At 37.6% G+C, this 13,052-nt stretch overlaps 1 protein-coding gene across 10 annotated transcripts in view; it reads right to left on the reverse strand.

Moving 5' to 3' along the window:
• Positions 1 to 13,052, reverse strand: part of ZC3H14 (zinc finger CCCH-type containing 14) — a 42,213-nt gene that overhangs the window by 28,739 nt on the left and 422 nt on the right. For 7 of the 10 annotated variants that reach the window (XM_081111739.1, XM_081111738.1, XM_081111734.1 and 4 more), the window contains exons 2-8: positions 12,766 to 12,808; positions 6,629 to 6,743; positions 3,810 to 3,850; positions 3,189 to 3,384; positions 2,418 to 2,847; positions 1,715 to 1,875; positions 1,021 to 1,121 (exon numbers count right to left, since the gene is read on the reverse strand). In XM_081111739.1, the coding sequence (XP_080967865.1) occupies positions 1,021 to 1,121; positions 1,715 to 1,875; positions 2,418 to 2,847; positions 3,189 to 3,384; positions 3,810 to 3,850; positions 6,629 to 6,743; positions 12,766 to 12,808 (1,087 nt within the window). The remainder of the gene's footprint in view (positions 1 to 1,020; positions 1,122 to 1,714; positions 1,876 to 2,417; positions 2,848 to 3,188; positions 3,385 to 3,809; positions 3,851 to 6,628; positions 6,744 to 12,765; positions 12,809 to 13,052) is intronic. The other 3 variants (XM_081111732.1, XM_081111740.1, XM_081111737.1) reach the window with 1 other exon arrangement.

Below are 13,052 nucleotides of genomic sequence, written 5' to 3' on the forward strand. Positions count from 1 at the left end.
CAGTAAAACAAAGATTTATATTTTTGATATTTATTTTATATATTTAAATGTCATTTAACAAAGAAAAATCAACCAAAAAAATGAGTTCACATGTCACCTCTGACACGCGTGTCATAGGTTCGCCATCACTGTTCTACTTTGTGATCCCATTAACAACCTCAAATTGTAATTTAGATAAACTAGGTAAAGAAAGAATTTCAATGCTATTTCTCAAGAAAAAACAAAAAACAAAACAAAACTTGGGCAATATCCAACTATTATAAAAGCAAAAAAATTTCAAGTTCACAAATGAGTACAATTCTACACTCATCATTTTAAACACTATTGTGACAAAATGGGAGTGTAAATAAAAGGATTGTTCAGTTTGCCTGAGAATCCTTATCCTATATGCCAAAACCTGTTCAATTTCATGTTTAGAGGTTAAAAGAGGAGAAGCAGGGAGACAGATGACTATCAGGATCAAAAGTAAGCTTATAGTTTCCTTCACTCTAGGAAGGGGTAGCAAAAAGAAATATGAAAAAGCAGAACAGCTCTAAAAGAATCATCATCAAATAGGCAGCAAAAATAAAATAAAATTTAAAGTGAGTAATCATTACAACTTATGAATGAAATTTCACACCCAACTCTAGTATGTGGGGCACAGAGTACAGAATTTAATGACATGACATCCATGATATGGTTTGCGTTTCAGAATGAGCTTTTTGTATGATCAGATTATAGTTGACTCATCTCCTTTGCTTTAAAACATGTAATAATTTATATTTATTACCTATTTCACACACACTGGAAAGAGGGAGTAAAAGACATGACAGTTGCTCAAAGAAATAAATTCCACTGACAGTTGGGAAAGTTTCTCAAACTGGCCTAATCTCCTTTTAAACCCATTCTTCTGAACTGCACCTTGGTCTTGACATTGGGTAGGGCTCTTTATTTCACCACAACTTGGGGATCATCATTTCTAGCTTACTCAAGAGTTATAGAAATCTCTTACTTAATGAAAACATAATTCATTTAAATTACCTGTAGAATAGTTAGTTGTTTTTGTTACAGATTCTTGAGCTTCAGATATAGCCTTCAAAATCAGATTCTTATTAGCTTGTTTAGAAGGAGGAAGTGAGGGTCTAAAAAAGAAAACATTTTAATTATAGATTTGAATTCTTTATGTGCTAGCCACTATGCCTTTACTACAGCCTTAAGTTTTTTGTGTTTTTTTTACATCCTCACCTGAGGATATGTTTTTACTGATTTTAGAGAGGAAGGGGTGGAGGGTGGGGGAGAGAAATATCAATCTGTTGCCATCCGCATGCACCCTAACTGGAGATCGAACCCACAACCTAGACACATGCCCTGACTAGTAATCAAAGCCATAACCTTTTTAGTGTACAGGACAATCCACCCAACTGAGCCACCGGCCCAGGACATTCTCTTAGGTTTGAACAGACTAGCCGTAGTTTCTAGGAAATGCCAAGTAGACTGAAACCTTATAACTTTTTAAAATAATAAATCCGATCAACTTCCCACCCATATTAGTTTTTAATATTCTCAGCAATTTCTCCAATTTTAAGCAGTTTTTCTTTCATTAATATGGTTTATTCAAAAACCAATGGAGAAGTCTTATATGCTATTAAATTTTTATTTTTATGATACCCTCTTCAAGAAACACAGAAGGCACCACCAAGCAATTCAAGATTAAGTTACAGACATGTTCAGGTACCTCCTTTCGGGTTTTGCAGGCACTGACACACTGCTGGAGATGCTTCCTGTGCGGGACCCACAATCATCATCTTCCTCCTCCTCTTCTCCATCGTGATTAAACTTTTTTACTTTAACAACTGAACTTACCACAGGCAACTTTCTCTTCCGAAAGTTTTCTTCCTGTAATCAGATAAATTCATGCTTACCTAGTCTCAGAAAATAACAAAGTTCTACCACAGAATTTTTTCTCTTTAAGAAAAAGCCAATCATGTTAATAATTTATGGGCTATTTCCGGTTTCTTATAAAAATATGAATATTATCCCTAATAGCCAACCTTTAACAAAAACAAAAACCAGAGCTTTACATTCATTTATATGCAGCAGCAAATAGCACTGTTGAGAAAACTAACAAAATGGTTACTTCTTTTCCAGTAAATGACATCAAAAATTTAAAACTGACCTAAAAATCCCACCAAAACTATAAGGTATTGTTAAAACTATCTCACATTTTGGCATCCCATGAAAGTAAACAAGGTGTAATATACACTTGTAGAAGTCAGTCATGGAGAGGAAAATCTGACTGGTATACTATATTGAGCACACAGAAATCAGTTTAAAATAAACATGTAATATGTATGTATTTAGTTATGTCACATACTATTCAGTATAAAGAATTGCCAATTTTCAGCCTAACAAGGCAAGATTCACAAGTACATACAAACCTCAATACTCATTTTCTCTGTGTTGTTTCTGAAAAAAGGACTGTAAGTCTCTTCTAAGCTGTTAAGCACTTCTGGCTCACACAAACGTCCCGTTTCATATACCCGGCTGTTCTGTATATCAAGCTGCTTGGCAGCATGAATACTGTTTTGCTGCTGTTGAAACTGCAACCTGTTTAAATGAACACCACCATCTGCAGTTCGACTTGCAGGTGGTCGATAAATTTCAATAGAAGGGCGAGAAGAGCCATATGTGAGTGTCACTGTGGGTTTTTTCTGAGATAAGGGATTCTCCTGCACAAAATTGAGGTCTTCATCAATGAGGTCGTCTGGTTCCGGCTTAATATCAATCACATCTTCAGAGGGTGCTGGCTCCCTTAGAGGTTTCACTGTTGACATTAATCGGGTTGCAGCTCCATCATCATAACTCTGCCTATTAAACACATACTCAAACATATTACAACCAATTTAGAGGAATATGTTCAAATAGTCAAAGAATATTTACTTAAATTGCAATGAAAAAGAATGAATATTCGCTTTATGTAGTCCATTAGAAACTACTTTGAAATGGCTTTTTTGTTTTAAACTTTACTATATTTAAGATAATTATACTTCGGTCTTATCCACTCTTTATTTTATTTAAAAAATTGCTCACGACCACCTACCTCACTATTTCCAAAATTTTCTGAAAAAAGCAATTCAAAGATATGAAAACTAATGTAAATGTCACATATACTCCCATCTGTTCACAGGCGATCTACACAGAGCTCTTACCTGACATTAGTGGCTTTCTGCTCCTGTGAACTTGAAGAAACTCTGGAATCTCTTTTCTCAGCTCTCGTGCTAGAAACTGCAAGGGGTGGCACTGCAGCTTCGTGCCTTCTCTCATCGCCCCTACTGAAGCTGCTCTTGTTGGAAGGCACGTTGCTATCGAATATGTTGGTATCAGAAGACTTTAGACTAGAGGGGTCTGGAAAGAAAAACATAATCCTTTTACACTATTTCATTACTTTGATCCTTCCCCTTGTTCATCACCAATTTAAAAGTTATTCATCTTCACAACATTTTTAATGGCTCAATATTATTCCATACATAATTTACTATTATGTACTGAACTTTTAAGTAATTTTCAATTATAAAATACTGAAACATTCTTGAAACTGAACTGTTGCACACTTCTATAATTACTTCCTTAGGTTAAATTGCTTAGTTCCCTTCCCTTATTTAAATTATCTTTGAATTATATTAAATGTCTTGCTCTTAAATTCATAACAATAAATGCTTCCTAAAAATGTTCAAATGAATGTTGCCAAATTTATGTGTTCTTTCCCTTAGAAAGAAAGCAATCGTATGCTATAGCAAATTCCCCAAAAAGCCCTTTTTTATGAATCTTACCTGTTGTAACAGAACGAAGTTTATCTAATACACCATGAAGCCTAAAAGAAAAAACAAAAAAATTTAAAGCTTCCTTTAATCAAGAAAGATTTTATTTCAACTGCCACTCTAAATTTGATGACATTGTGGAATCAATCTTCAGATAAATACTGATAAATGATATTAAATGGTATTTAATAGATAAATGGTATTAAGCTTCACATTTTAAAAAGGCTTTACATGAATACTACAAGAGCCAATCAAAAAATCATTTTTTTTCATCACTATTTTCAACATCTAACCTCTGCAAAAATAAGTGCCAGAATATAGTCTGAGCACACAGTCTTATCTAAAAGGATGCATTTTGTTTCCTAAGGACCAAAGATGCAAGGTAACTGACGGTAAAAGATAAAATATCCCACACATGTACTAGAGCTTACTATTACAATTGTTGAGGCATTATTTAAATTAGTTTTATCTACTCATATGGTTTCTGGGGGAAAAAAACCTTAATTCTGAGGTAAGAAAACTTAATCTCAAAATATACTATCACATTTCACTGATCTGTTATTTACAAAATGAATGCTGTAAACAAGCACAGACCATAACCCTGCTTATAATATAACCTATTTTATTTTAGTAGCTATGTACATGGCAAATTGGCCTTACAATCCTTCTAAGAGGCCATGCCTCCTGAAACACCAGAAATAGCTCAGTATGTTTCACCCAGAACCCAGTCATATGCCACTGTTACCTAGGAAACAACTACTGCAGGGCTCCAAAGAATAATTTGGGACCTTTGTCAATGAACATTTAACTTAGGAAAGTAAAGTGCCGAATGACAGACACTATCACTTGCGTCAGTACATGTTAAAGAACTGAACTTACGGCAAGGTGAAAAAGTTGAATTAACTTGATTTTAAATTCAAATTCAATTAGCAGTATGTTTATTAGCAGTAAGAAATCTGTCTTAACACATTCCATCAAGTTATCTGAGAAATAATCCACTAGGTCAATCTCCTATATTAATTTTGAGGGACTCAAAACTAAAGTGATCCAAAAGTTAAACCAGAAGTCAGGTCATAGCCAAAACCGGTTTGGCTCAGTGGATAGAGCGTCGGCCTGCGGACTGAAAGGTCCCGGGTTCGATTCCGGTCAAGGGCATGTACCTGGGTTGTGGGCACTTCCCCAGTGGGGGATGTGCAGGAGGCAGCTGATCGATGTTTCTCTCTCATCGATGTTTCTAACTCTCTATCTCTCTCCCTTCCTCTCTGTAAAAAACCAATAAAATATATTAAAAAAAAAAAAAAAAAAGAAGTTAGGTCATAAAAATGTACATGAAACAAATACCTGGACTGCTGAAGACTTTAAAAAAGCACTCATGATAATGGTAATTTCCCCAGGCAAAACATGTTGATCTTTTTTGGGAGGTGGAGAGGGTACATTTTGGGGACAAACTGTAAACAAGTGGGTTAGGTCGCACACACTATGCACCAAAGCATTTGAGGATCAACCACTGTACTCCACGTTCTTCCAAACTGTAATACAAACTAGAGAATTCTGTGTGGAATTTCAAGAAAGCTTCAAAAGAGTTGTAAAGCATTCATTTACCTGCTGGGGCAAAATCACCTTCAAGACAAACTTTTGGTTTAAAGGCAGAAAGTGAACCAGCTTCTTCATATTCCTCCTTAGTATTACACTTAGGAGTATTCCCTGTTCCAGTCTCTTGCCATTCAAACTAAGCAGGCCATTCTCCTCACTCTCTTTCTGCTCCACCATCCACTGTGCTGTAACTGGGGGTCTCCAGTGTGAGGAGCCTGGAGTACTTCCTGCTCTATTCTCATCCACATCAGCACTCTCAGTTAACCTCAAACCCAGCACCAGAACCTGACCTGACTTCTTAAAATTTAATCTTGTGCTTCTAGTCAGGAGTTTTAACTAAAGGCCTATGTGGTTTGAAAAAGGACATTGAAGATTATATTGACTTATATTTGAACATCAAGTTGCCTATCTTAAAATTCCAAACTTCAAAAAGTTCTAAACTTTTAAAAAATTAATTTGAAATTCTGTCAAAATCCTTGCCCCCTCAGAATTAACTCAGAGAAAGCAATTTAGGAAGTCAACCCAGTCCAAAAGAACACCTGCAGCTGGTTTAGGCTAGAGGAAAGGAGTAAGATGTAGACATTTACAAGAGAAACACAGTAACTACAGTTAACATATACTAAGTACTTGCACAGGCTAGACACAGCTGTGAGCACATTACATGTGTTAGCTCACTTAACCCTTTCACAAGGATCCTATAAAGGTGATTTACTATTCACATTTTACAAATGGAGAAACCAAGGCAAGAGGCAGATCAGGATTCAACCTTGGCAACTGGCTCCGGCAGCTGTGCTCATTGCTCACAACCTGCCTCTCCACACTGAATCTGACTCTCCTATCGGGAGTCTCTTTTCAGAAAGAATACCTACTCTGGCTTGTGCCAAACTCTGGTCTAAGGCAGCGGTTCTCAACCAGTGGGTCGAGACCCCTTTGGGGGTCGAACGACCCTTTCACAGGGGTCGCCTAAGACCATCGGAAAACACATATATAATTACAGATTGTTTTTGTGACTAATCACTATGCTTTAACTGTGTTCAATTTGTAACAATGAAAATACATCCTGCATATCAGATATTTACATTACAATTCATAACAGTAGCAAAATTACAGTTATGAAGTAGCAACGAAAATAATTTTATGGTTGGGGGTCACCACAACATGAGGAACTGTATTAAAGGGTCACGGCATTAGGAAGGTTGAGAACCACTGGTCTAAGGGATAAGTGTTCAGAAACATACCATACGGTGAATCGAATTGTGTTGTTCCCTAGAAACAGGGACAGGTCCTCTGTCATTTGGTCCTGACTTTTCTTGTTGGCCACCATCACCATAATGTAATCAGGAAGTTCTTCATCTATTTAAAAGGAAAAGTATATAAAAACTCTTTTATGTTTCCCTCTATAAAGTTGACATGCTTGAAAATATAGATGTAGCTCTAAGAATATTTCAGCTCTAAAGGAATTATGTTTAAAAAAAGGTATAGCTTTTTTTCTCTTCATTCTATAGGTATTTCAATTACTAGAAGGATGGGATTTGGAATAATGAATACTTACAAAACTAGATATTTGAAATTACAGTATCCAACTTGAGTACATACATTTCCATCGTTTTAAAAATGATAATTTCAGAGAAGTTTCCAGAAAGCATATGGACATCCACCAAACTGAGTTTTGGTTAGATTAGTGTCTGTTTCAAAATGACACTCATTTCTCAAGAGGACACCTTTATCCTTAGTAAAGTCAGGTTTCAATTACTCAGGGTAACAACCATGCAGCAACATCAAATAAACTAAAACCACTAAAAAACCCTACATCATTTTAAAATTCCATCTTAAGATTAAATAATTTCAACTCATTATTTTATACTAATACCCTCCTACACACTGATTATGAGGGTGAGATAAAGGATCAAAATCAACAAAAACAAAAACCACCATAATGAGAAGGTACGGAAGTCATTTACCAGGAACTCTAATCCCTACCAAAAATAATTATTTAATACCTTAAATACTCATAATATTTCTATGTAAGCAGAAAGGTTCCTTTCAAAAGTACTACCAGACATTTGTTAAAAGGAGAAATATAAAAAATCCAGTTCAAGAAAAGCACAACTATATTGAGAAAGCCCAATCTACAAATGGAGCGAAATCAGGTTTATCGGAATCATACATCATCTGAGGAGATACAAGGACAAGTAGCCAGTCATTTATTATTTTCTTTGTAGAGTAACAAAAGGTCCCCACTGCTTTCTCAAAACTTTAGTAAATAACGCTGGTAGCTTATTTATATGAAGTGTACCTACTATGCACTGCCACTGGTAACCCAGGAAAGGTAAAGAAACTGGAATGCTTTGGCAGTTTCTCTCCCTCATGTCAGTGATGAAAATGAGTAGACTGTGCTTTCTGTCACAATATGACATTGCATTTTCTAAAATTTTATAGAAATGTAGTAAGTAGTTGCCTGGGTGAATACAGGGTGTGAGCAGGGAAAAGTGGAGGGAAAGATACAGAGCTGCCCCAAGAACTGTTGGGAGTGATGGATATGCTCATTCGCTTGATTATAGTGCACATATGCTATGACTTACCGAACTGTACAGATGTGCAGTTTAATGTATAGCAACTATAGCTCAACATAGCTATTAGAAATTTGTAGTTTTCTTAGATACAAGAAAATAATGAAAAATTAATGTGCTCATGATACATTTTTACAGAATTTCACAAGTTCATTTAAAATCTACATACTGAATTAAAAAACTAAAAATTCTGAAGGTTTCTGTAAGTTCATATCTTTAAAATGTGAATGAAATACTGTTTTAAATTATAGTTGTGGTCTCACTGAAGTCCTCCATTTTAAACAGTCAAATGAGACCTTATTGTTCTTAACCAAAAGGGCCGTTCACCTTTGCATCCTGCCCAATGCCTTGAAAATACGTAGTAAAATGTTTACTTTTTAAAGTACTTTTTATTTTTAAATGGTAATTGCTGGTTTACAACCCCATGATTAGACATTTATATAACTTATGAGTGATCACTCCAATAAATTTAGTACCCACCTGACACGATATATAGTTATTATAATACTAGAGGCCTTTTGCATGAAAAGGTTCATGCAATAGGCCTTCCCTTCCCCTGGCTGCCGGCACCGGTTTTCCTCCGGCACCCGGGACCCAGGCCTTCGCTCCTGCCGGGGTCACCTTCAAGCCTTCGCTGCTCTGGCCGGAGCCGCCTTCAAGCCTTCGCTGCTCTGGCCGGAGCCGCCTTCAGTCTTCACTCTGCCGCTTCACGCCTATGTATGCAAATTAACCTCCATCTTTGTTGGTGGTTAATTTGCATATCACTCTGATTAGCCAATGGTGGGCATAGCAAAGGTATGGTCAATTTGAATCTTTGTCTATTATTAGATAGGATTATTGACTATATTCCCTAAGCTGTGTGTGACACCCCCATGACTATTCTGTCAAATATTTATTAAAGGATCGTTTCAATAACCTGAAGTTTCCAGAACTTTCTCCAGCACAAAGAAAGGGATTCTAAAGTCACCCTTTTCAGAAGAATAATAATGCACAAATAATTTGGTAGCTAACTGTAAACAAGTAATGCATTTTTATCTCAAACAGAACGTCATGGTGACGCGTTTACCCACTTCAACACTTATGAAAAGATCAGGTTCTCTGTAGGCCACTGAGACAAAACAAATATGAAGTCTCTACCCTCAAAGAAACTTCCGGTCAAGCAGAAACAAATGAATTGAGAAGCTGTATTATGTTAATTGCCAAGACAGATTTATTTCAGTGGAGTTATAGTGGAGCATACAGGAGTAACTACTACCTGTTCAGTAGCTCACCAAGTTCCTATTACGAAGTCAAGACTCCATTTCTTTACTTGTAAAAGGAGTAATACTACCTGCCATCCCACTCCAGCATCATGTTTAAAAGAAACGGAGCTATATAAATGCATTTTGAAAGCTATAAATAAAATACATGATATTTTTACTACAATTACATTTTATACTGACCTTTGCCCAAGCTTGTGAGGTTTTTAATAGGGTCAAAATTCTTGGTTTGAGCTTTTCATAAATGATAGGAATCACCAATAAGACTGTTAACATGCCCGTGCTTTCATATGCTAGAATTAAGAAAGTTCTCAGGCCCTGGATGCATAGCTGGGGAGCTAGTTGGTTAGAGTGTCATCCAATACACCAAGCTTTCAAGTTTGATCCCAGGTCAAGGCACATACAAGAACTACCAATGAATGCGAAGATGGGTAGAACAATGGGTGGATGTTTCTTCCTCTCTCTTGCTCTCTCTCCCCCTCTCTCTAAAATCAATAAAATTAATTTTAAAAAAAGTTCTCAATGTACATTTTTTGTGGACTTCTTTTTAACCCAAAACATGTTCCTGGCATATAACTGGCATCCATCAAGTGATGAATAAAATAAATAAATCCTGGTTCACCTTCATCATTAACCTTTAAGCCTCATTTTCTTATCTGGTAAAGTCCCAACAACAGATAATTTATGAAATGTGCCCAGCATGTAGTAAATTAGCAATCCTCCAACTATCTGATTTCAGGCACCCTTTACACTCTTAAAAACTACTGATGACCCCCAAAGAAGTTTCATTTATGTGAGTATATCTATTGATATTTACTATACTAGAAATTAAAATTTAAAACTTTACGCAGCATTAATTCATTTAAAGCAGACCTATCTACTGTTAATAATAAATCCACTTAAATAAACAGATGTTTTTATTTTTAAAAATTCCGAAAGAAAAGAATTAGTACAAAAATATAAAATAAATTATATACTTTTTAAATATATTTTATTCGCCGAAACCGGTTTGGCTCACTGGATAGAGCGTCAGCCTGCAGACTCAAGGGTCCCAGGTTCGATTCCGGTCAAGGGCATGTACCTGGGTTGCGGGCATATCCCCAGTGGGAGATGTGCAGGAGGCAGCTGATCGATGTTTCTCTCTCATCGATGTTTCTAACTATCTCTCTCCCTTCCTCTCTGTAAAAAGTCAATAAAATATATTTAAAAAAAAAAGAGAGAAAGTTAAATATATTTTATTCATTTTTTACAGAGAGGAAGGGAGAGGGATAGAGAGTTAAAAGCATCGATGAGAGAGAAACATCCATCAGCTGCCTCCTGCACATCTCCTACTGGTGATGTGCCCACAACCCAGGTACATGCCCTTGACCGGAATTGAACCTGGGACCTTTCAGTCCGCAGGCCGACGCTCTATCCACTGAGCCAAACTGGTTAGAGCAAAATAAGTTATATTTTTATTACTCTCTTTAACATCTGGTTTAAAAGACAGCTGGATTCTAATTTCTGTTTCTGCATTTCACCTGTTGTAATATGTTGTTATAATTGAAGAATGTGAAGAAAATTTGGTCTTTCACGTGTAGTTTGAAAAACAAGTATTTTAATAGCCTTTGCAGATAATGTGAATATTATTTTGTGATACCACACCAAAATTCAACAAGTGATAGTTTAAGGGTTAGTAGCAATATGCAAACAAAAACTATATCAATAACCTTTTTTTGTACTGTTACATGAAAATACATTAATCCATCCTAGCCTTTTTTTTAAAAATATTTTTTACTGATTTTGAGAGAGAAAGCAAGAGGGATAAAGAGATAAAAACATCAGCGAAGAGAACATCAATCCGCTGCCTCCTGCATGCCCTGCCCCGCCCCCTCAAACCAACTTTTGTTTTGTCATTGGCAGCAAAATCAGTTCTTTTCCTCTACTCACTTTCAAGGAAATGTCTTGGCAACTACCCACGTGTATGTGACTAGCTTGTCAGTCCTTATAATTTAAAAATGATGCTCCATGAAAAAGGTGGCTAGTTCAGTTCTCAACTCAATTACACAAATCCTTTTTTTTTTTAAGACAACCCATCATGCTTCAGCGTACACCAGAAATACTTTGTAGGTTCGTACAGTACTTTTAAACATATATTTATAACTATTTCCTTCTTCCTCTCTGCATATTAAATAATGTAATCAAGGGCCAGGATTTTAAAAATATATTTTTACTGCTTCATCAATTACATTAAGTGAAGAGGGCTTTTTATATTTTGGTATTGACTTTTTACAGAGAGGAAGGGAGAGGGATAGTTAGAAACATCGATGAGAGAGACATCGATCAGCTGCCTCCTGCACACCCGCCACTGGGGATGTGCCCGCAACCAAGGTACATGCCCTTGACCGGAACTGAACCTGGGACCCTTGAGTCTGCAGGCCGACGCTCTATCCAATGAGACAAACTGGCTAGGGCGAAAGGGCTTTTTTTAAAAAATTGCAAGTAGAGAACTGCACGTAAAGAATATGAAGGTTTCCCCGAACGTTTGGTGTGAGACCTTGATTTCTTGATTCAGGGTCAAGCACCAGAAGTTTTGCCCACGACTGCTTTTGCACAACCCAAATGTCAGTATTAATATAAAAACAATTTTGACTTCAGAGACCCTTGGAGTCTTCCACACCTTGGGAACCACCTTCCTAAGTGATAGCTACTATTCGTACAGGAGGCACCAGCTTTGCAGCCAGACAGACCCAGGTCTCAATCTTGCTCAAGTAAGCACTCCAAGCCTCAGTCTCCTTGCCTGTACAGTTGGGGATATTACCACTTACCTTCCAGCGTCCCCCTGAGGATTACCATGGCCTAATGCGCACACACAGCGGTTAAGCACAGGGCCTGGCCCAAAGTAAATGCTCAAGTTATAAAAATCACAAAAGAACACAGGGGATACATTGCTGGTAGGAGGTAAAAGCGAAAGGAACGGAAAAAATAAAAGTAAATAAGAGACCTGAACATAAAACTCACTGAACCACGGCGGAGGCAAATGCCAGAAAGCATCAAACATCCCACATGCAAAATAATTGTGAAAAAAATGGAGGTCAAGGAAAGCAAAAAAAAAAAAAAAAAATAGGAAAAACAATAAAAATACGACAATGCCTCCACAGAGGAAGCTAAACAATTTCAAAACACCACAGTAGAAGAGGGTTAGATAGCAGAAAAGGAGTTTCTTCAAAGTCAAAAAAAAGGCCAAAACCGGTTTGGCTCAGTGGATAGAGCGTCGGCCTGCGGACTGAAGGGTCCCAGGTTCGATTCCGGTCAAGGGCATGTACCTGGGTTGCGGGCACATCCCAGTGGGAGATGTGCAGGAGGCAGCTGATCGGTGTTTCTCTCTCATCGATATTTCTAACTCTCTATCTCTCTCCCTTCCTCTCTGTAAAAAATCAATAAAATATATTTAAAAAATTAAAAAAAAAAAGTCAAAAAAAAGTACGTTGGGAAAATGCACTCACTACAACTCCAATAGCTGCAAACTCTAAATGGCATTAGGATAACAAAAGCAACAGCACTTACCAACGTAAGCTCCCAGTTCTTGCAATTTCCCCTTAATGGCACTCTGAGGTGGAGGGGGGAAAAAGACAAAACGTCCGTGAGAGAAAGGCGGCCCGCGGAAAAGCGACTTGCAACGCAGACGCGACTGTGCGGGCGCACGCACCTCCAGCACCCCCGGGCGCCCGGGGGAGGCGGGGGGCGCCCCGACCCGGCCCCGGCCCCGGCCCCAGCCGGTCCCCCCGGCCCCCTGCCGCGGCCGCCTCCCACGCCCGTCCCCCCCTCCCCTTCGCCGCCCCTCCCCCTTCCCC

Source organism: Myotis nattereri (genome assembly GCF_964212035.1).
Source record: "Myotis nattereri genome assembly, chromosome: 1".
Classification (NCBI taxonomy): Eukaryota; Metazoa; Chordata; class Mammalia; order Chiroptera; family Vespertilionidae; genus Myotis; species Myotis nattereri.